This window comes from Lycorma delicatula, chromosome 4 (assembly GCF_047948215.1).
Source record: "Lycorma delicatula isolate Av1 chromosome 4, ASM4794821v1, whole genome shotgun sequence".
In the NCBI taxonomy this organism is placed as follows: domain Eukaryota; kingdom Metazoa; phylum Arthropoda; class Insecta; order Hemiptera; family Fulgoridae; genus Lycorma; species Lycorma delicatula.
Genome location: NC_134458.1, coordinates 155,625,795 through 155,652,236, shown reverse-complemented (window position 1 = coordinate 155,652,236; position 26,442 = coordinate 155,625,795). Strand labels below are relative to the sequence as shown.

Here is a 26,442-nt window from a genome sequence, read left to right as displayed (position 1 = left end):
AAGAGAAATCTTTTATCAGTTATACTGGCTTGAAGTTATAACTGATAGATTTATATATAAAACATGTTCAGTTATATTGATTTAAAGATATAACTGATAGATTTATATATATTTATATATAAAACATGTTATTTTATTATTATGAAATAGTAAGAAACAATTTATTAATTACCAAATATATAAAAACTAATAAGATGGCCACATTGCATAGTTTTTCTTTTACATAATAAAAAACTATTGAATTTATATCAATAACTTTTGGTTAATCTAACTTTTGATTGGTTAGTTATTAAGATAAAATCTAATCGTGTAAATGCAGTAAAGGTGACTGTACCACTCTTTATAACTACTTCTCACTACCACAAAGTAAACAGAATCAAAGTTGCTATCTCATATGAAAAAAAGCTTTGTCACATAATTTCCTTCTCCTAGTTTATGTGGGTAAAAAGAAATCCGGATTCACAAGTATTTTATTTTATAATTTTCGCTTTAAAATTTTATTTTAAAGTAAAACTTCCAAATTTTTAAGATTAAACAAAGAAGAAACAAACAATAATAATAAAGTGATAAATTATTTATGTATAATATATGTCATTATTACGTACATATTGCTATATAAGGTTGTAGAGAGTACAGCAGGGGCCATACTGATAAAATGAGAACGAAATCTGCTGCACTAGTATGTAGGGCACTTGTGTGTAGAACCGACCAGACCCCAGTTCGGCTGTAATAACAGTTCTACTTTTTAATAATATTCAACTCAGTTCAACATCTAAAACCCTTGTAATTTTTTTTGAAAAATCTCATAAGCACTAAAAGAATATAAATTATACAAAACGTAAATAATATAATTTATTTTTTATATTTTTATAAATAATTATACTTCAATTTAAACAAGGAATATTACTCTAAAAAAATAGGTAATTAATTAAAATTATTTAATTAGATTATTTTAATTACGGATTAAAATCATCTCTTTCAGATAATTTATAATTTTAACTACAGATATTTTAATGTATTGAAGTTTTTTTTTTAAATTTAATAGAGTGCTTAAATATGAACAAATCGGTGAATTGTAACCGCTACTTTTAACTTTTAAATCTATTAATTTTTTTTAATGATGTTACAACTTCATTATTTTATAAATATAATTTTAATAAAATTCTTATGTCAATCGCATTTTGTATAATAAAAGAAGAACTTTATATAATTAAAAGTAACAATAATCACTCATTGTGTATTTACGATAAAGAAAATTTATTATATAATTTGAATGAATTGTCCATGGTATTTAAATTACATGAATAAATGTTTTACCAACTTTTTTAAGAAAAGTCTACGGTATTACTTTTGGTCACATAATGGTGGAATTGGGGGGGTGGGGGATAAAAATCAATCTTCTTTACGTTTTTAGGTATGAGGAGTACAAAAATATCATTCACTTAAATTGAGGATACGTTGTATAAAATTTACCTTGTAACATTTTTTGGATCGAAAATCTCCACAACTACTACATCAATTTTAGTAAAAATCTAGATATGCTGTGGTAGTGTATACAAAGATGTCCATGTGAAAATTTGATGAATATTAGTCAAGTCGTTCTTGAGTTACGCTCAATTTAAGGTCGAAAACATGTTAAGGTTGACTGTATAGTGGTGTATTTTTCATACGCGCTTTTCCGGTGAGAGTTTATGCTTGTGTGTAGGACCGACTGGTTAATCGAACGTATATACTGCGTTTTACTCGAAAATCAATGCTTCCGAAATAGTGAGGGCGTCGGGACCGGCTTTTCGAAAATGCTTTATGAATGTCGAGAGACATTCATAAAGTTATCTAGAATTAAGAATGTTTTTGTGGTAAAGTAATAAGATCATCAGTTTTGTTAAATAGATAAAGAATTTACTGAAATAAACATCTGAGTTTTGTTTGAATTAGAATTAATTATTTATCTTTATTTGAACTGAAATTAATAATATAATGTTATTATTATTTTGGCAGGCGTACTCTACAGGTAATTGTAATTAAGAATAATGTATGGTTTATCTTAACAAGTTTACGAATTTCTACTTTCCCAGGCATAGATTTGCTATTGCTGCAGCATTACAACTATAAGTGAAAAGTATAGCGATCGGCCAAAATTTTGGGTATCGAAGTTTTTGCAAATATCGATATTTCAAGAATCCTTTAATCTAAAGAATATTAAAAAAAAAGTGTACAAATTTTCGGAAGAGGTACGTACGTATTTACGTGTGTTGGCCTGTATTTTGATTAATATCTTCCGACAGGCTTAATATAAATTCCTCGAAAACTTCTCAAAATTTTTTATATATGGGACACTGGTGTCATTAAATTTTGGAAAAAAATAAAAATGAGGGAGGGGTAGTTTTTAATATTTTTAATTTTTGACTATAATAGTATTGCAAAAAAACAAATTGAGCTTTGTCAACGATCATAGTTATTAAGTTACTTACTATTAGAGTTATTAGAGTTCCCACCGAATTTTAAGATTTGTTTTTCCTGACTTTTACTGACCAATTCAGTAAAAATTTCCTGACTCTCATGATGTTATTTTGTTACCGTTTACTCCAAAAATATATAGATTTTTTTTCAGCCTCCACCATCCCCATAGTTGCCCAACTAACGCCTTTTTTATTATTTATTATTACATTCATTTTTAAAGTTTATTTTTTAATGATTTTTTTAAAAATATACATTTAAAATTAGGCTATTTTTGTGATAAATTGTTTCAGTAAATTAAACTACAAAAAACAAAATAAAAACAACATTTAATACGTTTTTTCATAAAAATGAACATCAAGGTAACTAATAGTAACACAAATAAGAAATAAAAACTAACTAAAGCAATTTTTAAAAATAACTGGCTCGCACCTAAGACTGCTAAAACGTGTTCACAAAAACTAGCCTGTATTATTTTACAAAATAAACAAAAAACAATATTTAATAACTTGGTTTGCATAAAAATGATAAGAAAACAGATTTCAGTTTAACAAAGAATATATGTGTGATCACGACTTAAATGAAAACAAAATCACTGTAACTAAAAGTAATACAGATAAGAAAACTAGAACAGAACATCTTATTTTATACAAAAAACAAAACGTTATAAGCATTTACTTGAAAAATACTTAGTCATTATTATTGTAACGTATTTTCAGAATGCCATCAAAGTATGGTGCAAGACAATTAATGACATAAAAGTATTTAGTAGCTTCAAGCTAGAATTTGGACGCTATACAACCATCAGGAAACATAATTTCAAAAGTTGCACCAATATCTTCACACGAGTTCATAGATAACTTATTTTGTACAACACTGTCTTTGTAACTAAAAGAGGTAATTGTGTAGTCATTTTGCGTAAATGAAGTCGAGGATTCAAGTGTATCATTTGCTCCTGAAATGCTACTACTCTGACCAGAAGATCCAGACAAGGAACACAAAAATGTACCACAACCATCGTTCTCACAACTGTTGATCAAAGTCTTAATCTGCCGAGTTGAAGTATCATGGGAGATAAAAAGGTTTTAGAGAAGGCTGAGAATTCTTAATCTTAATTATTTCATTATATTGCTCTTCTTTACTGTGCGAAGTCACTGCATTTCGGCCCATACTGCTCAGCCTAAAATGTTTTTTATACACATCACAAAATGCATGATACACATCTCTACCTCTTTCCAAACCTACTGAATTCTGGGTGTAAGCTTATGTTTAACCACTGCCAAGAAAACAGTTAACAACCTTTAAATTTTTAAACGATAACTTTTTGTTTAAATTTCAGCAGTGAAAAAATTAACTGCAGTTTGGAATACTCCTCCTTTTATATAAAAGAATAATTAGGGAATGTAAATCAGAACAGAACATGTTAATGGCTGCTTGATACACAGCTGCAATGTTCTGGGCGATGGGGACGCACTTTCCGATGACGGGAAAGTATATCAAATATATTTTGGTATTACTTAAAAGGTACTTCATTAACATAATCTTAATTCTGTAACAAAAATGCAATTCTCTGAAATTGTTTGCAATTTTTCCTGACTTTTCCTGCCTGTGGAAACCATTTTAAAATTACAAAGTTTTAAGTCGATCAGATTTAGGGGTGAGGAATACACAACATTATTTCTAAATAGCTTTTGCCTCATACCTCGAAAACCCGTTAACTAAAAAAAAGTTGGCGATTAGTCAACCAATGTCAGACCAGGTTTGACCTGATTTTCGCCCCGTTGTATGAAGGAGCTTTTTTTCAGTAGTATAAATTAAATTTCCACTTACTAACTATTTAAAAAGTGTAAATCCTAGTACTTTCGGAGCTGTTACTTCATCTTCAGGGAATTTCTGAAAGATATTAATTTAAATTCAAATCAATAACCGTTTTTTTAGAATAAACTGTTATGTTCATAATAGTCGGTCTTCAAGAATAAAATTAATTCGCAGGTCAGTAAGACAGTAACATCATGTTTGTAAGATGTTAGTGACTATTATCTTTTTTTCAGTAAACTATACTCTTTTTAGCCTTGTTGAATATCATTGCACGAAATCGGGCCAAATTAATAAAGTAAATAATTACTCTAACAAATAAATTCTTAAGCCCCAATAAAATAAGGGGAGCTAAACGGGACCTGTACTTAAATTACACATTTTTTTTAAAACTTAACTCTTTGATTTTATAATTTAATTCAAGAATATTCTTTTTCTCAATAAACAAGAACGATAATAAAACCAAATCTAGGATACGATAGGTAATTAATCAATTGCATATATTTTAATATGTATAAATTTAATCATCAGCTTTTTTAAAGAAATATTTGAAAGAACTGCTACTAGATATAAAGGGAAAAAAGAATTAACGTAATTTTAAAAAATTAATTAAAAAAGTTTAAAGAATTTAAGTTTAAAAGCATTTTGGTTCAAGAAAATGCTACGATTAGAAAAAAGTACCTTCTTCTTCTAAAATAAAATGACAACTAATTTGACCATTACGTGATTTCATCTGTGTTGATAATTCTAACGCGCTTCGAGAAACACGTTTCATCATCAAAGTATAATTACGATACGAGATAACAATTAGTATAAAATATTTATTATTAACTTAAGAGAAATTTATCTACTTTTTTAACTTCTGAGGATTTTCAAAAATATTATTTGAAATGTGCAACTATAATCAACACAAAAACCATATCACATGATGGATGAATAATTAAAGTAAATTATTTTATTTTATTCTGATAAATAATTTGAATACTAAATACCTGTAAGAAATTTTTATATTATTAGTTATTTAAAAAATGAATAATCTTTATATACACTTTGGATAGTTTTTAACCGATTTCAAAAAAGGAGGAGTTATCAATTCGACAATTTTTTTTTAATGTATATTATGTGATACATCCGACATATGAAACCGATTTTGATAATTTTTTTTAATCGAAAGATTATACTTTCGGAATGGTCCCACATAAATTTTAACCAAATCCGATGATAATCTTAGAAAAAATACCAAAGATAACCGATTTTTTAGAATGCATATTAAGAAATATCTCCGACGTTAATAAACCGATTTTGATAATGTTTTCTTTTAATCGAAAGATTATACTTTCGGAATGGTCCCATATAAATTTTAACCAAATCCGATGATAATCTTAGGAAAAATAACAAAAAAATTTTTTTTTTTTTAAATGTATTACGCAATATCTCCGACGTTAATAAACCGATTATGATAATTTTTTTTTTTTAATCGAAAGATTATACTTTTGGAATTGGTCCCATATAAATTTTCACCAAATCCGATGATAATCTTAGGAAAAATACAAAAAAAAAAACACAATTTTTTTAAGTATGTACGCAATATCTCTGACATTAGTTCACCGATTTTGACAATTTTTTGTTTAATCCAAAGAGTATACTTTCGGAATGGTCCCACATTAATTTTAACCAAATCCGGTTTTAATCTTAGAAGAATTAAAAAAAAAAAAAACGAACGGCTCGATACCCTTAGCCGCTGACGACCGCTTGCACCAGTACCGCGTTGCTCTGTTACCTGTATGGCTAGGATATTAATAACAGTCTAAATTATCCTTGTTTAGTAGTCTCCGTGGAAATATTCATGGCATTTCTTAACAATACGGCATTTTCTTAAACAATCATTCCTTCTATTCCTTTTTTGGCAACTTTTTTTTAAACGTCGCGAAATAAAATAATTTATAAAAAATAAAAATAAAAACCGACTTTAACAAATAATATACAAAGTTACAAATAATTATATTTTTATTTATTATCTAAAGTAAGTGTATTTACAAGTAACAATTTTTGAAGTCGGCGTCAGCCAACACAAGTTAAAAAATAAAACCTATGATCTATATAATAAAAATCCTACTTCAAACAATGCAAAATTGGTAATAGAAGTCTTAATAGTAGATCTACAAAAATATAATACTGCAATAAAATGCGACATAAAAAAAATATGCTATAAGAATACTTTATAGATGCTTATGTACATGTATTTTCAACAAGTATATTTGCTTTAGCGAACTCAAGATGAGGTATGATCGTGAGGCGCTCTCTCTTATATGCTCTTGAGATCCATTTTACATGTGGGAATCCCGTTTAGCCTCCTAGCGGTCGGTTAAGGTACCAACTTTACGTAACTTTATGTTTAATTTTTGTTTGGCTGGTAGCGACGTCAAAAATAGTATTTGTTGTAAATACTATTACTTTAGTTAATAAATAAAAATATGATTACAACTTAGTAGTTAGTAGTACTATTATTTGTTGAAGTCGGGTTTTATTTTTATTTTTTATAAATTACTTTAATCAATTTCTAGTTGAAAATTTTAATCACCTTTATGGATAAGACTACAAGTAGTAATAACAAAGAAAAAATACGGCTTATAAAAATCTATTATCTTAGAGCAGTTTTCATAAAATTTACATACACATGCCAGAATTGCTTAAAATAAACTAATAATATAATAATCAATTCAGCCTGAAGATGATAATATAAGAAATCCGCTAACAGTAGATTATTTGAATGAATATTAGATACATAATCTTTATTCCTTCAGGCCATATTTAAGCTAATATTTGTATAAAACGCTAACAGTTTTACACCGTAAACATCCCAAAAATTTAAGTATTCCCGCACGGAGATAAATTCTTTTTTCTTTCTAAGAGTCGCATTTTCACTACTGCAGTAGTTTTTAAAGTTTAAATTCTTCCCAGACCTTTCAATTTTTTTTTTTTAGTTACCATGATGTTTTTCTTTAACCAGTAAAATTTCACTAAGTAACATAAAAATCTATTAAAATTATTCTTGTCTCTTTTTAACAATTTAAGAAACTTTTTATTTTACTATATAAACAAAATAATGTCCTCATAAGGCTAACTCGATTGTACAAACTGGCGATTATAAAACTGAGAAAAACAGGATTAATTGAATTTTAAAATTTGCAGTAGTGTTCTATTTATTTATTTTAAATATCTGATATTTCTTTCTATATATATTTTACAATATTGAAATTATCTTGTTTTGCCTTAAAATTATAATAAAGAGTTATTTTATTACGTTTCAGTCTGTTTTCTTATTAATAAACACCAAATCTCTTAAACTGTTCATCATGTTCATTTGATATTACTTAACATAGATTCTCTTGGAATTAAATTCTCTACAAATTTCGTTGCAAAGTTTTGTTAGTTTATATTAAATTTAACAAAGTTATTATATGTCAAAACTAGAAAAGTTTGTTTTGCAACTCCCGATTTTTTACGTTTATAATAATTTTTTTAAATAATTATCGTACTTGAACCTATTTTATTCAAATTTTTAGATAAAAAACTGTGTGAAATTATCAAATTTACCCCCTTAATTTAAGTTCCAACAATTTCAGTATGGCTTCATTTTATCTTTGATGCAGAATGGGAATCTTTTTCGCAGGTTATCCCTTAAAAATCGAAGTATTTCTAACCCATGTTTATTTGACCTTTTTTTTAATTTTAGTTGTAGAACATATCCTGATCTATTACTTTGTGAGACATTCTGTATAGTTTAACTGCTCCATTTTTGAATTAGTCACTTTATTACAGTTGTTTAAAATTGTTATGTTACACAAAACATGTATTATTATTATTATTATTAAAAAAATTAAAAATTACAGTTTATTAATCATCAATTAAATTAATTAAAAAAATGAAAATAAAACACATGGCAGAATGGCATACTAATATATTTTATATAATAAAGCATATATTATTTAATTCAATAATTATACTACAAGGCTAGGCTGATAAATTTTGCACATATATGCAAAATTTATCACATATATGCATGGAAATGAAAAGAGATACTGAAATGAAATAAAAAATGAAAAAAAAGTTGAATACCTTAGCTACAAAATACATTATTTACTTTTCAATATAATTTCCGTTTATACTGATACACTTTTCCCAACATGTGACAAGTTTTTGCATTCCGTAACTGAAAGATTCTGACGGTCTTTCTCGGATCCAAGTGGCCACAGTTTCCTTCACCTCATCATCGGTGGTGTAATGATTACGTTTGAGATCCCTCTTGAGATGAGAGAAGAAGTGGAAGTCGCACGAGTCAAATTCGGCGAGTACGGGGGATGCGGAATAGGCACAAAATTCAGCTTGCGGAGAGCCATCACAGAGTTTGCGCGGTACTCATCGTGCACAGATTTTACGGTAACCCAGTTGCTCGATAATATGGGCTACTCGTTCTTCAGATTTGCCTAACTGAATAGCGATGCGTTTCTGGGAGATTCACCAGTCACTGAAGCAAATCGTCCATCTCCTTTAGATGTTTCTCGTCAGTCACAGAAACTGGTTGTCTGCTGCGAGGTGCGTCCTCAACTGCCGCTTTACCAGCTTCACACTCCCGAAATTTCAACGCTCACCTATTCACAGTACTTCTGTCAACAGTTTCACTACCGTAATATGAACTCTCTTCTAAATCGAGGCCAGTGTGGCTTCAAGAAAAGGATTGGCACCGAGGATTGCATCCTAAATGCTCTTACCGAGGTGGAAAGCGCGGACTGTATGTTTTGACAATTTTTATTGATGTAGAGGCAGCATTTCTTTCCTTTTGTTGGAGTTCTATTCACTTGAGTTGGAACGCCGAAATGTTCCCGTAGCCCTGCAGACCGTAGTACGTGACTAACTGTCTGATCGCACAGCTCTGTTTAAGGATGCGCACCTAGTTGTGGAGAAATCCGTCACCAGGGGAAGCCCGCAGGGCTCCGTTCTCAGTCCCTTGCTGTGGAACCTGATATTCGATGGATTTCTGGGACTGAAATTCCCAGAAGGGGTCACGGCCCAGGCTTTCGCCGATAACTGTCGTCTGTTAGTTCGTGGTAACTCACGACCGCAGCCAGAAGACCGAGAGCAGGCGGCTTTGTCAACTGCAGAGGGCTGGATGGACATTCAAAATTTAAAGATTTCTGTATCCAAGACGAAGTTTATGCTTCTCAAGGGTGCAGACAAATTATCATATAGTCGTAACCCCAACATTAAATATAAAGGCTGTTCACAAGTTAAAAAATCAGCCGAGTTCGAGTTCATAAGTACCTAGGTATTTTGTTTGCTGAGGAGTTGCTGTTTAGTAACCACATTAGGTAAGTAGCGGCGGACGCCGTCTCTGTGATGCACAAGCTTAGAAGGATTGCTCGAAAGGCTTACGGGCTGTCGGGCCGTCATTTGTACATGGTGTACCGAGATGTCTTCAAAAATATGACCTCTTACGCGGCGTCCGTTTGGGCGCATAGGTTGGAAAGAAATCGAGCATTTATTCAAAATTTACGGAGTGCCTAGCGCAGAGCCTTAATTGTATGCACTGGTGTTTTTAAAACAACCTCCTACGAGGTTTCCACTATATTGGGAAAGGCTCTCCCAATCGATTTAGTGGTGAAAGTTCGGGCAGCCATGAAGAAATTGCGAAGAGGCAGGGAGGCCGAGGTATTTGGGATGCTGTTTTGAGCCGGGCCTGTACCGCAGCGAAACGGTGATTTCAATGCACCGATTCTAAATTTCGAAAATTTGCCCATCTCCCGCCTCTACAGTCGCTTTACAGTCTCGCAATGGAAGCATGGCAGCAAGAATGGCACGCCACGACTAAGGGAAGAACCTTGTATAGATTTATACAGGGTCTGGGGTGATGGTATGACTTTCCTTCGTTTTTAAGGACAACGGGAGTCCGAATTCTCTCCAACGACGTTAATTTAAACCAATATTTCTTCCGCCTGGCAGCTGATGAGCTGTGCGTCTGCGGGGAGGTCCAGTCGAACGAACACATGATTTTCGACTGCCCAGCTCTTGCGGGGGCCAGAACTCAGGTCACTCTGGAACTTAGAGGTCAAAAGGAAAATTTGCCACTCACAAGCGGCGAGTCAATGTGAGAGCCGCATTGTCGGACCGTGTGGGAGTTCCTTGATGCGGTTGCTTTGTTCAACCGACATCAGTAGTTTGACTAAGGGAAAAGACTCCTACCGCGAAGCTAACCTCAGTTAGAAAGCTAACTGAGAGTTACGGCTAGCTACCAGCCAGATTAAGGATCCAAGCGCTTTAATGGTGGACAGGTACTGCTGGCATTAGCGGCCTAAGCGTGGTAGCGAATTTCTGTCTTTGACGAGATAAATTTAATTATTGATAGTCATATATGTTTTAGTAGTAGACGGGGTGCGCCTACCCATTTTAGTGATATATGACAAGTGAGCGGTGGGACACGCAAGCGAGTGGTGTATGGCACCATGCTTATTCCGCTCACGCTTTTAGGTTAGCTCTAGGAGCTAGTTAGGACACTGGTCGCTTAACTGTTTCAAGGCTCAGTAGCCGTTTGTGGCACAGACATTCGGTCTTATGTTTTAGGGCGACCGAATGGGGTGGCGGCGGGAGAAATTCCAAGCATACCAAACCAAACTTAACTACCGTAAACCGCTTTTAAACGATGAAAAATATTCGTAGGATTCATATTCTCTGCTGTTAAAAATTCGATCACTGCACGCTGTTTTAACCGTGTTGACATTGGCCGTACTCGACTCCACTTTAACTGCTACTGAAAACAAACTGGTAAATGGATTTCAACGCATTATCATAGGTTTGTAGAGGGGGATTTTAGCTATCATGTGCTGTCATGTGAACTCGACAGAACCTTTAGCCTCCGTGTAGCACGCTAGTGTTCAAAATTTATCAGCCGAGCCTTGTTGTATCATCCAGTATATATTAAACAGTAAGGCATAATTCACTTCGTATTAGTTACATTATAATGAAGCACAACTATACCATTTTTTATAGGGCCGTCTCTGAGTAGGAAAAAGTAATCAGAACCATTATCTGCCCTCGCCTGGTTAAATGGTTGATTTTGTCAACTTACAAAACGTAGTATATGTTATAAGATAAACCTATAAATTTTGATTGAACATTTAAAAAAAAAAATCAAATGCAAGGCTACAAAATGTTTAATGAGTTTAGAAACTAAATAATAATAAAAGTTGTCAATAAATGGTTGACGACATTTAAAAATAATTTTAAACCTTATTGCCTTTATAAAATTAAATTAGATTTAATGAAAAAATAATATTGAATACAAACTCATTCTGAATTATTTTGACTGAATCTTTTACTCGTTCGTTAAACATTCGATTTAGTATATATATATATATATATATATATATATATATTAGTGAAATAATTTATGTAGTATTTTTATTTAATTTAAATTAAAGTTAATTGAACAAGAATTTTATTTACGAAAAATCTTTATAAAGGCATACAATAGAGAGGTTAAGTTAAATCCAGCTAACAATTATTTTAAAATTACAATTCAAATTTAAGAAAAGCATTTAATGTTGTGTAAAATATAACTAAATAAATTCTATCTCCTTTTATCTTTAAGCTCAGTTACTTAAACTAAATTGTATTTTGGAAATTACATTTTTTGCCTTTGTTCCGTTTAAAAAAAAATACGTGTAATATCATTTAGAAGAAAAAAATTAAAGTTATAAAAAAATTATATCAAAATTAAATTATTCTACTTCAGTATTAAAAATAAATAAATAAATAAACCCACCGAATTGGTCTAGTGGTAAACTCGTCGTAAATCAGCTAAAGTCTAGGTTCTCAGGTTCAAATCCTGATAAACGTAGTTGCTTTTATTCGGATTTAAATACTAGATCATGAATACCGGTGTTCTTTGGTGGTTGGGTTTCAATTAACCAAACATCTCAGGAATGGTCGGCCTGAGTTTTAAGATTAGACATTTGTAGTCTAAGTGTCAAGACTACACATTTACCGTTATAATTATATTACACTGATAAGTCGCTAATGACTTTAATTGTTGATGCGACTATAAATAAAATTATTAAAAAAAAAATAAGTAGATAAAATAATAAAGATGTTTATTCTGATTAATAAATAAAAACATATTAAATAAATCACGTCAAGAGTGGGATAAATATGTTACCCGACGGATAAAAACGGAACACTGCAACATTTTACCTGGATAGATCCAGGGAAACCGTAACCGAAAACACAACATTATCACATTATACATAATATATCATAAAATAATATATGTCATTTAAGTTCACATTAATTACTTTAAATATAAACTCATGAAATAATATTAATCAAGATACTAAACATTAAAAATAATTACAAAATAAATCACACTTTAGAAGTCGTTAATGAAAATTATTACATAATGTACACATTGAATGAGATGCAAAAAATTCCGTTTTAGGAAGATTTCATATTAAAGCTACCTATTGTAATGGGTACCATGATTCGACATCCGAAAAATTTTGACATATGTTCGCGTTTCACATCCTCCAGACCCCAAAACCACCGTCAGCTCAAAAGTTTATATATATATATTTATTTCACTTGTAGAGATGATAACTGCCGTCATTTTCCGCCAATCACTTTCAAATTGTTTCTTAAAAATAACTCGTCCCAAAATTCCAAAAGTCCCAAAATATTGTAAGTATAATATAAAAAGTCATCGACAGAATAATATTGTTTCTGTTAAAATAAAAATCTTTTAAATGTATTTAAATAAATTGCTTGGAAAATTTTTTAAATTGTACAGCGATTTTTAAAAAATAGGAACAGAAGCCTAATAAAGCCCTTTTTCATAAGCCTTAACATTATTCTGAGTTACATTAAAAAATTCTGTTGTCTGGTTTCATAGAGATGGATATTTTTAGGTGTTTTTTTTTAATAAATGAGTATTGTTTTTAGTAAATGCTGTACATTCAGAAAATGTGAAAATGTAAAATAACAACACATAATAGTAAAAAAAACACGTAATTCAGTACATTAAATGCACTAACATAATTCGTGAAAATAATCGATACGAAAACGTCCCCGGCAACTACAACTTTCCTTAGGGAAAGTATTTTAGCAAAAATAACAGTCACTGATGTAGATCATCCGTGCGGAACCCAAAATGCCAATATAATACGTTTTAACAAAGCCTAAATAAAAAATTGTCTATTGAAGCGTAAAACTTTTCGTTCGATTTGTATTTTATTTTTTATTATTCTTAGAGAAAAATGTCATGTCAAGATTTTAAACATTTGGATGAAAGACGGAATAGGTACAGCTGTACCAGAGGTTCATCAATTACTAATTTGTCACTTCTTTTGTACCGAAATAAAGAAATTAAAATTTTATATAAAAATTAACTTAATTTTTTTAAAGATTGTTTAACCTTAAAAAATTTATATTATAAATAAAATTCAATTTAAATTTGATTTTAAAAAAAGTAAAATTAAATCTTTTCCCATCAAATTTAGACGTTATTAAAAATACTAGTCATTAAAAAAAATTGAATTAACTGCATTTTTTTGTAGTCTGATTTTTTTATTTTTAAATTTTGACTTTTTATTTGTCTTTATGTTTTTTTAGTTCAAACACAATCGTTTTTACTTTTTTAATTTTCATTTCTCATTAAACTTTAATTAACACTGAACTTTATGTTGATTAATGCAGGTCATATATAAAAATTCTACCGTACTTTTATTTTTAATTTATACTCAAGTAAATATTAATATATTTACTCTCAGAGCAAGGACAGAAAAATGCCCTATTGCACTTAAGGGAAATTAATTTTGCAATGTATGAAAAATGCCAAGCCTGACTGAGATTTGAATCTAGAATCTTTCCGATGAAAAACAGAGATAATGTAATCTAATAACATACGTATAAAACAACATGTCGTGAGCGATTCATATTCAACGCCCAGAAAAAACGACTAAAGTAGTAAATCTATGAAAATTTGTTTACACGTTCTCATTACGATGTAAGGGCACAATGAAAAATTATTTTTTTGAAATTCGCAGTTTAAAAGGTTAAAATAGAGTAACAATGAAATTTATTATTTTTTCAGTAACAACTTGATTTTTGGTGTCTGTAATCTTTATGCGAATATCTAAAAACCATTTTCCAGATTTTTCAAAATTCTTGAAAGGATTGAAGAGAAGTAAAAAAAATATTTCAATAATGATCCCATCTTCGACTATACTAAATGAGATATTCACTAGATTTGAGTTTACAAATACTCTTCAGATAAATGTCTATAAACAATTTAAGGGTTTTTTTGAATTTCCAATTTTTAAGAGATGTGACGGTGTACCCGCGGCGGCTCAGCCAACAGTCAATGCCACTGTGTACGTGCGACGCGACTGGCTGCACCTACCTCTGATTACTTCACTAAAAGACAAAATAAGACGTTGACCGCGACGGGGATGATAGTATTTTACAGTTATATTACATAATTAATAAATATTTAAACGTAATACGAAATTGTACAACCTTTTTTTAATCTATAAAAATATAGAAATTGTTGAAAAATGTAAATAAACTTTTAAAATATATAAAAAGTGTTTTACGTTTAATTCATTTTACTTTAATAAATCTAAAATTACTATCAAAACAGTCATTATGTCAATATGATGGGGTCTTTTCTAGAAGACGCCACTCGATTTTTCAAATTTTAAGTAATTATGTTTATATTTAAGAATGTTACATTTATATAAATGTGTTTATATATATATATATATATTCGATTTTAGCCCGCATGGACCGCATTAAAACAGATATTTGGCTTTATTTGGTTGTTTTATCCTTTTTAAATATTCCTTCATCATTTCTCAGTGCCGTTTCTTCCTTTTTTCTTCCATTCACTGGTTCCTTAAGTCACCGTTGTTTTTATTTTGGCTCGGAAACATTAAAACCTTTGTTCTAGAAATATTTTGTCCTACAAAGTTTCCTGTGTTGGATTTCTTTTTCAAATTGTTTTTTCTCAGTCTTTTCTTACTTTTGAGAACCGAATCAACTTTCTTTGTTTTTAAAGAATGACTATTTACTACTATGTCAATCTATTTTTGCTACATTCTTGAAAGATCCTCTTAAAACATTAATTTTTTCCTTCTTACAGAATCATTAAGATTTTTTTTGTGATGTATTTTGGATTTTTTTTATTCTGCAAATTTTAATCCCTTTTGTTGGTCATAAAATTTTTCTTTCCTTTCTTTTCTATTATTTTTTTATTCCTCTTTTACAGTTTAGGTTTAAACATTTCGATGCGTTAAGATTTTCGCGTTTAATTACCTTCATATAATTTCTTATTTTTGCGTTTATAGAAAGACACATTTTGTCGTATACCTTTATAATTATTTTATATGCTTTCTCTATTTTTTAAATTGTTTATTGATTTTATCGGATTGTTTCATCTAGATATTAAAATTTTCCGATTTTGAGTTTTTTTTTTAAGTTTAACGAATTTAGTTCACATTAAATCCTCTCTATTAAAGAACTGTCATCAGAAGTCCGAGTACAACCGTCAAAACAGAAGAATCTTGCTTTTACAAAAATAAAAAATATAATATCGATCATGTTTATCCGTAACAACGGGTATATTTGGGGGCGCATTTTTCACGAAAAATAACAAGTTCTTCGTGTATACCGCACCGGATAGAACTTGTTCGAATATTTCTGTTTCTTTATGTATAAGGGATCCATTTTGCCAGGAACAACAATAATAACAGACTTGTGGGTATCGTATTCCTAACTTACCCTGACTAATTCGGAAAATTCCCTCACCCAATCGGATTCACATACTCAATTCGTGGAATCATTTTGGTTTTTAACGAAACTCAGAAATCGAAAAGTGTATGGTACTAGCCGGAAATTATAAATATTATCCATGTGAAGACGAAGAAATAAAGATAAAGATCTCTTTGAAAATATACAGTCTGATATGTATAACGTTGTACTAGCCCCCAGAATAACGATTTAATGGTTCTAATATAGATAAGACTGTAATATTCATAATTACGAAGATATTTTGTCGAAATGTGGTAACAAAGTCAACTCCTAATACATTTTTCTACTAAAAATAAATCATTAATAAAATCGAGTGGCGGGCGTATTTGAAAAAAAAAGATCCATACGAGGTATCTTACCTTCAGAATATATATTTGAATATAGCTCATTTGAAAAATTCTAAAAAAAATTTATGTGTATCATCATCCTCCATTCTAGTAGACCCAGTATCAATAAGCGATTAAAATGAACAGGTCTTAAATGAACGGTAACCATTCAGAGTTACAGTTGGTATAAACAAAGAAGTAAATATCCTCCTTATAGAGTAATCAAACAATCATTCTAAATTATATTTGCCAGAAGACAAGATTAGAATAATTATAAATAAACTATAAATATTTACATAATGAAGATATCTTTAAAAAAAATTTACGTTTAAAAAAACGGCAAATAGAGTAAACAAAACATGATATTTGACTGATAATTGATTCACCAAAGAAACAAACGACAAGAAACTTGTACATGGGAATATGAAAATTTAAATATGCAGCGTATGAAAAATTCCATGCTTGATCGGAATTCTAAGAACCCGGAACTTCCAGATGAAAAGATGAGACGTTACCACTCCGCCACAGAGATCGGCCTGATTATTTTATATATTTATTATTTTATGTTGTATCAAAAAAAAGAAAAAAATTAAAATCGTATTAAATTAAAATTAATTCAGTTGTAGATTTAAAACTTGAAACATTAAATTATATGTAATAAAAAATAACGAGACTAATAAAATACATATTAAAATTTATTACCTTCGTATTGATGCAAAATATTGATCTAGAAAATCTTTTGCATGTCGAAGAACTTCTTCTTTTGGACGTAAAACAACATGCCCTTTGTTTGTCATCACGACACTTCCTAGACATGCTTGTGCAGTACATGGTGACGCCTGAAAAAAAAAAATCAGAAATCTATAACATTACATATTATAAAAATATTTGTATAAAATTATAAGAATAAATGCTAGACAGGACGTACAGACAATCGACTGGCCGAAAATTAAATAAAGAAATTAAAAACTGACATTCTCTTTGGCAATATATATTTTTATTCGTTCAATATTACTTAAATTAAATAATCAAATATAAATCAATATTAAATAATCGGCTGCATTATTATAAAAAATAAAAATACAGCCAATATAACTTTCTTTCTTTCTAATTGGTAGAATTTAAAGTTAGCCAACTCAAAATATTTAATTTGACAAACATGATTCGTTATATTTTAAATAAAATTCTTTTTAATCAAATACAAATAAAACATTCTTTTTAAACAAATATTAAAATAAAATAAAAATCTATATAGAACTAATTCTTGTTAAATTAACTTTTTGTAAATGTAGTATTTCGAATGAAATTGAAATCCGAAAGTAAACTGAAAAAAGGATGGGTGAAAGTAAAGATCCTTGTGGTATACCTGTGTCAATACATTTTATATCAGTAAAACGGTACTACGGTGCACGACAAAGTACTTGACTTTTATTAAGGATTTCAAAATAAGGAAATACAAATATGTTAGAGACTATTTATGTTTAAATAGATATTTGTTGTGATAAGACTGTTAAATATTGATATCATATTCAGGAAAACATCTGAGCTGAATATTTTTTTCTTTAAATTGGATGCTGTAATAAAATAACTTAATTTAACTGTCGGCTGAAGAAGGGAGTAAAAATACTCCCTTCAAAAATCAAATTGATGATCTGATATGATTGTTGCATGATGCGTCCGTATCATGTATGTTTGAAATTATTGGGAGAAAATTTGCAGGTTAATCGACAATTCAGGATGTTGAAATTATTCATATTTTGGAAAGAGAATCACCTCAGACAGTTTCCGCTGAATTAGGTAGTGAAAAGATTTGGGTTAATAGATATAAAAATCTTAGAAATTGGCATAATCATTATTTTTGTTCTTGAAAAACGTATACGGTATTTAAAAAAAAATCGATGAACAGTTGCATAACTATCACGATGAAGTTGGGAAAATTACTACTTAGGTGAAAATTATCCAAGTAAAAATTATGTAAAAAAATTTATTCTACTCCTTCACTAAAGTTTTGAAATACAGGATCCATGGTGACCGTACCTCCCCATTTTTTCGACCGATTGTAACCAAAATCATATGGCAAAAGTGAATCAAACTCAGAAGTCATCGATTTCATAAAAATCAGTAATTCAGCTTAAAGAGATTAAAAACAAAACGACAATTGTTGAAAAAAAAATCAAAGCAGTTCTGCTTATTACTCAAAAACCTCAATAAAACTGCCTAAATAAAAAACCAAAGTGATATATTAATATAATGGAATCATTTAATTATCACAATAATGTGACTTTGAGTCTAGAGACGACAAAACAGAGTATTTTATGTCACCACTCTTTTTTGGGAGTTTAAATAACACCAAAAATCATCATAAGCATCTTAGTTACTACAGGAAATTAAATTATTTAAAAGTTTACCTCCACTTTGAGTAAAATTCTAAGATATGGGACACATAACAACCGTACGTCTTGCTCCTACCGCCAATTGTGATTAAAATTAAATAGCATCAATATGTTCCATATACAGGAACAATCGTGTCAAATTTTATTCAAATCAGTCCATCAAGTCTTGAGATATTAATTAAAAAATCTGGTTAACATACTTCTGGAATTTTTCAATGATAAAATTGTTTTTTTGGTTAGAAAAGTTCATGAAACGTGAAATCTGTAGATACTTCGACATGACAAATTTGAGCTCATTAGCATATTTCCATTACGTAGTATACTGCACTATTAACAGTATAACTAACTATATTGTCGAGAAATTAATTTTTTTTTGTCTTCAGACATTTGACTGGTTTGATGCAGTCTCCGAGATTCCCTATCTAGTGCTAGATGTTTCATTTCGGTATACCCCCTACATCCTAGATCTCTAACAATTTGTTTTACATATTCCAAACGTGGCCTGTCTGCCTGCGTGGTCTACCTGTCCCTCCAATATTAAAGCGACTATTCCAGGATGTCTTAATATGTGGCCTATAAGTCTGTCTTTTCTTTTAGCTATATTTTTTCAAATGCTTCTTTCTTCAACTATTTGCCGTAACACCCTTTCATTTGTCACTTTATCCACCCATCTGATTTTTAACATTCTCCTATAGCAGCACAATTCAAAAGCTTCTAATCTTTTCTTCTCAGATACTCCGACCATCCAAGTTTCACTTCCGTATAAAGCGACACTCCAAACATATACTTTCAAAAATCTTTTCCTGACATTTAAATTAATTTTTGATGTAAACAACTTATATTTCTTACTGAAGGCTCGTTTAGCTTGTGCTATTCGGCATTTTATATCGCTCCTGCTTCGTCCATCTTTAGTAATTCTACTTCCCAAATAACAAAATTCTTCTACCTCCATAATCTTTTCTCCTCCTATTTTCACATTCAGTGGTCCATCTTTGTTATTTCTACTACATTTCATTACTTTTGTTTTGTTCTTGTTTATTTTCATGCGGTAGTTCTTGCGCAGGACTTCATCCATGCCATTCATTGTTTCTTCTAAATCCTTTTTACTCTCGGCTAGAATTACTATATCATCAGCAAATCGTATCATCTTTATCTTTTCACCTTGTACTGTTACTCCAAATCTAAATTGTTCTTTAACATCATTAACTGCTAGTTCCATGTAAAGATTAAAAAGTAACGGGGATAGCGAACATCCTTGTCGGACTCCCTTTCTTATTACGGCTTCTTTCTTATGTTCTTCAATTATTACTGTGAGAAATTAATAAGTAGATAGAAAACGGAACGAAAATGACAATTTTTCTTTTATGTTTTACTTTCATGTAATTTATATAAACATGTATAAAGATTTTCTAACTAATATCCAGAAGTAATTAGATTTTTAATTCTATTAACAATATTACTACATCCAAATCACAACAAGAATTGCAAAAAAAATGTCTAAATCTTAGGGAAGAATATTTTTTAAGATGACATCTGTTACCAAAAAATAAAATAAAATACCGTAAATTTATGTGACCGACAGAATAAAATTACGTAGCAGGAATAAGACAAGAGGAAAACATATCTGTTTTATACTACAGTAAATTGGGATAAAATGTAAATTCACTGTTCACAGTTCTCAAGTCAGTAACAATAATTTTTGGCTGCACATACCGCTGGTTTTATGTAGGTTTATGTCTCTACGTAAGTGTGTGCACGTGTGTGCGGGTGAAGGCGCGGTTTTCCCGTCAAAAACATTGGAGAAACATTTAAAGACATACGAATCTGTGAACAGATATTTTACACAAGTGCGCGTACGAACACCTACATAAATTATATATGTGTATGCGTGGGTGCTTATATAAAAATACAAAAAAAGTAATGAACTAGTTGAAAAATAAATTATTAAAATCATACCACAGCAATTATAACCAAGAATAATCGACCAATACGTAGAAGAAATTATAATATGCAAACAGAGATTACAATCAAAGTAACTACAAGTAATATGAATGGAGGTGAATTTTAAAACAAAGAAATAAAATGAATTTTAAATTCAAGTCAGGTAAACATAAGACATAAAGCAAGTAGTTTCCTTTTCCTCTCAAATGACAGAAAAAAGACAGAAAAGAAAAAGTAGAGGAGGTAAAAGTCTAGATTTACAGTCCAAACCAATTCCCACTGTAAAAGAGTAAAGTGTAGTATATGTGTTCCTAGCGGCTGAGATCTAAATGCAAAAAGCTTCTACTACTATTTTTTAGGCAAAGAAAATGTAAAAAAGAAAATGTAAAAAAAAATATCGGTGATTCACTGCTTTATAAAAAAAATTAATTAAGATATATACGTAAAATTAATGTACCAAAATCCATATAATGTATCCAAAAATGATTTAAAAAATTAAAAATACGTATAAACAACTTCATCATTTTAATCTAAAGATATCTACAAATATGGAAAATTGTTTTGTTTTTATTATTATTATTATTATTATTATTATTATTATTATTATTATGACTTTTACTTTTTACTAGTTGGTTTTTAGGTAAATTTCATAAGAAAGCTACGTATTGTAATAGGTACTATGATTCGACTACCGGAAAATTTCGACATGTCTTTTCGTTTTACATCCCCCAGATCTCAAAACCACCATCAGTTCAAGTTTATATACATATTTCACTTTCTTGTGGACAAGATAACTGTTGTAATTTTGCGCCAATCACTTTCAAATTGATAAATAAAATATAACGATCCAAAATCTCGGTCGAGTTAGTTAATGGGAAAAATCGGACCATGGGGGTAGAAATGGATAGACTTTTTCGAAAAAACTATAACTTTCTTATTAAGTAAAATATCGAATTCATTTAAAGTTCCTACTATTCTTTGGATAGGGGCCTAAAACGTATCTAAGTAAATGTTTTTTTATATCACCAACCACTGGCCCAGGGGTGAAAAAAATGGGGTTTCGAAGACAAAAAAAATCATACCTCCCTTAAAAGGCACAGTGTCGAATCGGTTTTTAAGTGGTCGTTAGTCCTCTAAACATTACCTAAAACGTTTGTCTGGAAATGTTTTGATATGATCAACCCTTACGGCACGGGATGACCAAAATGTTGCTGGAATTTTAAGAAAATGGGGCTTGTCGTATGCTAAACATGTGAAACTTTTTTCACATGCAACCATTGTCGTATTGACTAAATTTGAAGTTTTTCTTAACTTTTAAGTGGAAATCTTTTTTATTCCTTACTTAGCACCGGTGAAATCTACCACCGCCTTCTCCGGCGTGCCGAAAGGGATTTTTTTAAAATTACATTTTAATTTTTATTTAAGATACGGATAGACCTTCAAAATAAACTGCCAATTTTAAAAAAGAGACAAGACAAGAAATACGTATGTTAATAAAAATACAAAAAGAAATACAGAGAAACGACGTAAAAAAACTATTACTGAACGTGAGTAAATGTTCTCTGAAATACAAGAATATAAATTATTTTCTACCTGAAGTTTTTAAAAACTCTGCTTTTAGTTTTATATAAAAATGCTATGATTATCAGATAGACATATGTACCTTTGTACTGAGTATTAATAAACTACGGGGATATCTAAATAAAGCATTTGAATTCTTACAAATACAAAAATGAAATTTAGCAAATGTTCCTACCTCGAAACGATCTATTTTTGCTAAGAGACCATAATATCAACAAGTCCCTGTTAGGAGCAACTCAAAAAGTTTTAACTGAAAGGGTTAGATTATGACAGCAATTTTTAAACGGCATTGTAACACAAAAAATTGACATAAACAACTTCAGGTTACAACAATACTAATCAAAATGACTATAATTTATTATTTTTCAATAATAAAGTTTAAAAAGTGGCAACATTACATCCGAAATAGTAATCTCATACCGAAAAATAGATTGTTTTGAAGAGCATTTTCTAACTACAAAAAATTAAATGATCGCCAATTTGGTTAGAATTATCGTAGTCCCATTTGTAATATTGTACTTAAAATTATAAATATAGTACTTATAACTTTAATACATTTACGAAATATATTTTTATTACAGATTATTTTGTGTGAGGTAAGTGAAAAAATAGTTTAAAATACACACAAACACACACACACACACACACACACACATATATATATATATATATATATATATAAAACCGTGAAAGACTTAAATTAGAGAATGTAAATATTCTCCTGCGAATATCGGCACATACCAAATACGTCGGTGAAAGGCCAAAATATTTGTTTACATTCGGACCTTCACGGTATATGTCGTCAAACAGATAAGGTCTGGTGCGGTTGAAACGATAACTAGAAATTAAAAAAAAAAAATCACCCAATACCAACCTCTAAAGTACATAGATTACGAGAAACCCTCGTACAAAAAGGGAAGTTTAAATTTAAGCCAAACATAACCTACACTCGCTATTCTCGTCTAATTAACGTTAAATATAGAAATTTTATATTTTATTCTCCAACATTGGACGCTATTAATAAAATTCACCGCATTCAATGTGCACTGATTGTGAAAGCTGAATAAAGATATTTTTATAAAAAAATTGAAGAAAGAGCAAACCATCTGACCATTTATTTTTATCGTTATCGTTCATCCATGCAGTTAACAAATTCTGTATATCCTGATTGGTCCTTTCAATTTATAAAATTATTGGTCCTTTCAATTTATAAAATGCTGAAAATTTGATTAAATTTTTATATAAATGCGGTGAATTTGATTAATCGCCTCCAATGTTGCAGAATAACATGTATAATTTGTATATTTAACGAGTTAGGCTAGGTATTGGATGATTTTTTTTTTTTACTTACTAGTTATCGTTTCGAGCTCTACCAGAGTTTATCTGTGTTTGTCGACATATACCGGCGGCGAAGGCCCAAATAAGTAAATATTTCGGTCTCCAACGTATTTGGTATGTGGTGATATTCTCTAATTTCGGTCTTTCACGGTAAGATATATATATATATATATATATATTAAAAAGAAAAGAAGAATTAGTGGTAAGAATGCAGTTCAAATTAATACCAAATAATCCTGATACATTAAAAAGAGACTCAACGAAATTTAAATCGAACAGACTACTATGAAAAACAATGAAGGAGATTTGAACATTTATTATATTACTAAGTTTGTATGACGTTTTTATTTTTGATAATTGATTTTGTTAGAAGATTTTTTTCAATATTGCATTAATTTTTGTTTCATTTTAAAATTATAATACTGCATTTTCTGCCTCGTTTCGGTATGTCTTGTCTTCGTGTTCACTTGACGTTAAACCTAAGTTTTCTCAGAATTAAATTCTCTACAAATATGTTGAAAAACTTATTTGTTTAATAGCAATTTAACGAGGTTATAACACCTAATCTAAAAAATTGTGTTTTGTGGATAAATTTTTTATGTTTTATAATAATTTTCTAAAAAATTACTGGAGATAAGAGTTGTAGAATTTATTTTATTAAATTTTTCCAGGTCAATAATTATACGTAACCATCAAGATTTTCCCTTTAATTTAAACTCAGTACGATTTACTCTTGGAGCAGAACTCAGGACGATATGTTTTGCAAGATATAACGAAATAGGAGCTTTCCAGAAGCCATGTACGCGTATATGCATAAATATAAATGATTTTCTTTATTTTTAATTATAAAATACGTACTGAAATTCACTCGGTTTCTTCGTGTGACACTCTGCAAATACATAAATACTTGCGCTATAACAAATCTCTATAAATTTTAAATGACAACATAAATAAACTCCATTTTCTAATTCCTAACGGAAAACATAATCTTTCGATTATAAGACACATTTTCATTATAAGACAATTTTCTTTTTTCTTTGTTTAACCTCCAGGCCCACCGTTAGGTATTACAACAGAGGAAGAGATGAGTGACAATTTTTGTAGCTTATGAAAATGCTATGCCTGACCGGGATTCGAACCCGGAACCTTCAGATGAAAGGCCGAGACGCAACCACTCGCGCCACGGAGGCCGGCAATTAAAAGGTACCTGAAAAAAATTTTGTAACAAAGGACAAAAGGAAATTTCGCGCCAAATTAAAAGAAGGGTAAAATTGATACATTTGGACGTTACTGTCAGTTTCATGGCAATGGCTATTTATTTTTATATAGTGGAAAAATAATTATACGTAAAAAAAGTTAAAAAATTAAAAAAATCTTATAATTTAAGAAACCGGATTTTTGGGAAGGGGAGAATTCAAAGGCAATTTTTTTTTAAACTGTAACTAAAGCATGTACGCATATACTGAGCTCAATATAAAGTAGGGTTATGTTAGCAAAATTTTGTGAAAATTGACCCCGAAGAAACTATCTACCCCATCCCCTGGAGATACTAACCCCAAAAGCTTACAAACAAATTGCCCCTAATATACGAGTCTCTAAGCCAAATTTTATCAAAATTGGTGTATCCGGTCAAAAGTTATTAAGCTTCAAACACAACATACGTACGTAAACTTTTACCAACTAATTTTACACCATATACATGAATCTGTGTGCAAAATTTCATAACAATCTGTTTATCCAGTCAAAAGTTATTAACCTTCAAACATGCGATTACATGTAAGTACTTACGAATATTATCCCCTCACTTTTGTTAGGGGGATTGGGTCCCTGAGTCATGAAATGTCAAGAAATGAAAAAAAAATTCATACCCCATTTTTTGACTGATTACATATTTTCCTTCTTGCAGCATAACTCTAGAGCTACGATGCCAAGAAATTAAAAAAAAACAATTCCGGTAACTTACGTTATGGGATTTAACGTTACCAATTTTCGTAATTTAAAAAACCTAACAACACGATAGATACTTTTAGTTACCCTACCACTTTTGTGATGGATTGGTAGTGTCTTTTTTTTATCCAGAAGATTCTGGATTCCAATCCTGGTTAGGCTTGCCATTTTGTTTTCATACAAAAAAAAGAGTAATTGTAACAGGGTATTTAACCTTTTATCATCAGTAAAAATAAGTAAATTTAAATTAATATAATTCTTTTAAATTATTAAACCTGTTATCTTTAATCTTATATATATAAAAATGAATGTTTGTTGGTTTGTACCCGTATGCGTTCCTATACCATTCATCCGATTGCGATGAAACTTTGGTGAATTGTGTGCACGCCGTGAAGGTTTCTGAATTAGTTTGGACTCGCTAGGTACCGCTGGGGGTCGAGATATTTCGAAAAATTGAATTTATGGTCTGATTTGGCTCATATTCAGAATATAAATTAATTACGTGAAAATAAATTTTTTTGCAAAACCTATAACCGCTAGGTGACGCCGGTGTCAAGATATTTACGAAACAAATAAACAAATATACAAACAGACTTTCTTCTTCTATATATATAAAAGGCAATGTTCGTATCGTATGTCCGCTATAGATTAAAAAACTACTAGACCGATTTACGCGCGGGAAAAAGGGAGAAAGGGAAAGATAAAAAAGAGAGAAAAGAAATAGGGAAAGGGGGAAATGGAGAAAAGTTGGAGTGCGAAATAGGGGAAAAGGGAAAGGATAAAGT

The 26,442-nt window shown here is 30.1% G+C and overlaps 1 protein-coding gene across 2 annotated transcripts in view; it reads right to left on the bottom strand.

Annotated features, from left to right (window-relative positions):
• Positions 1–26,442, bottom strand: part of Nos (Nitric oxide synthase) — a 752,676-nt gene that overhangs the window by 182,431 nt on the left and 543,803 nt on the right. For both annotated transcript variants that reach the window (XM_075364470.1, XM_075364469.1), the window contains exon 2: positions 17,160–17,296. In XM_075364470.1, the coding sequence (XP_075220585.1) occupies positions 17,160–17,296 (137 nt within the window). The remainder of the gene's footprint in view (positions 1–17,159; positions 17,297–26,442) is intronic.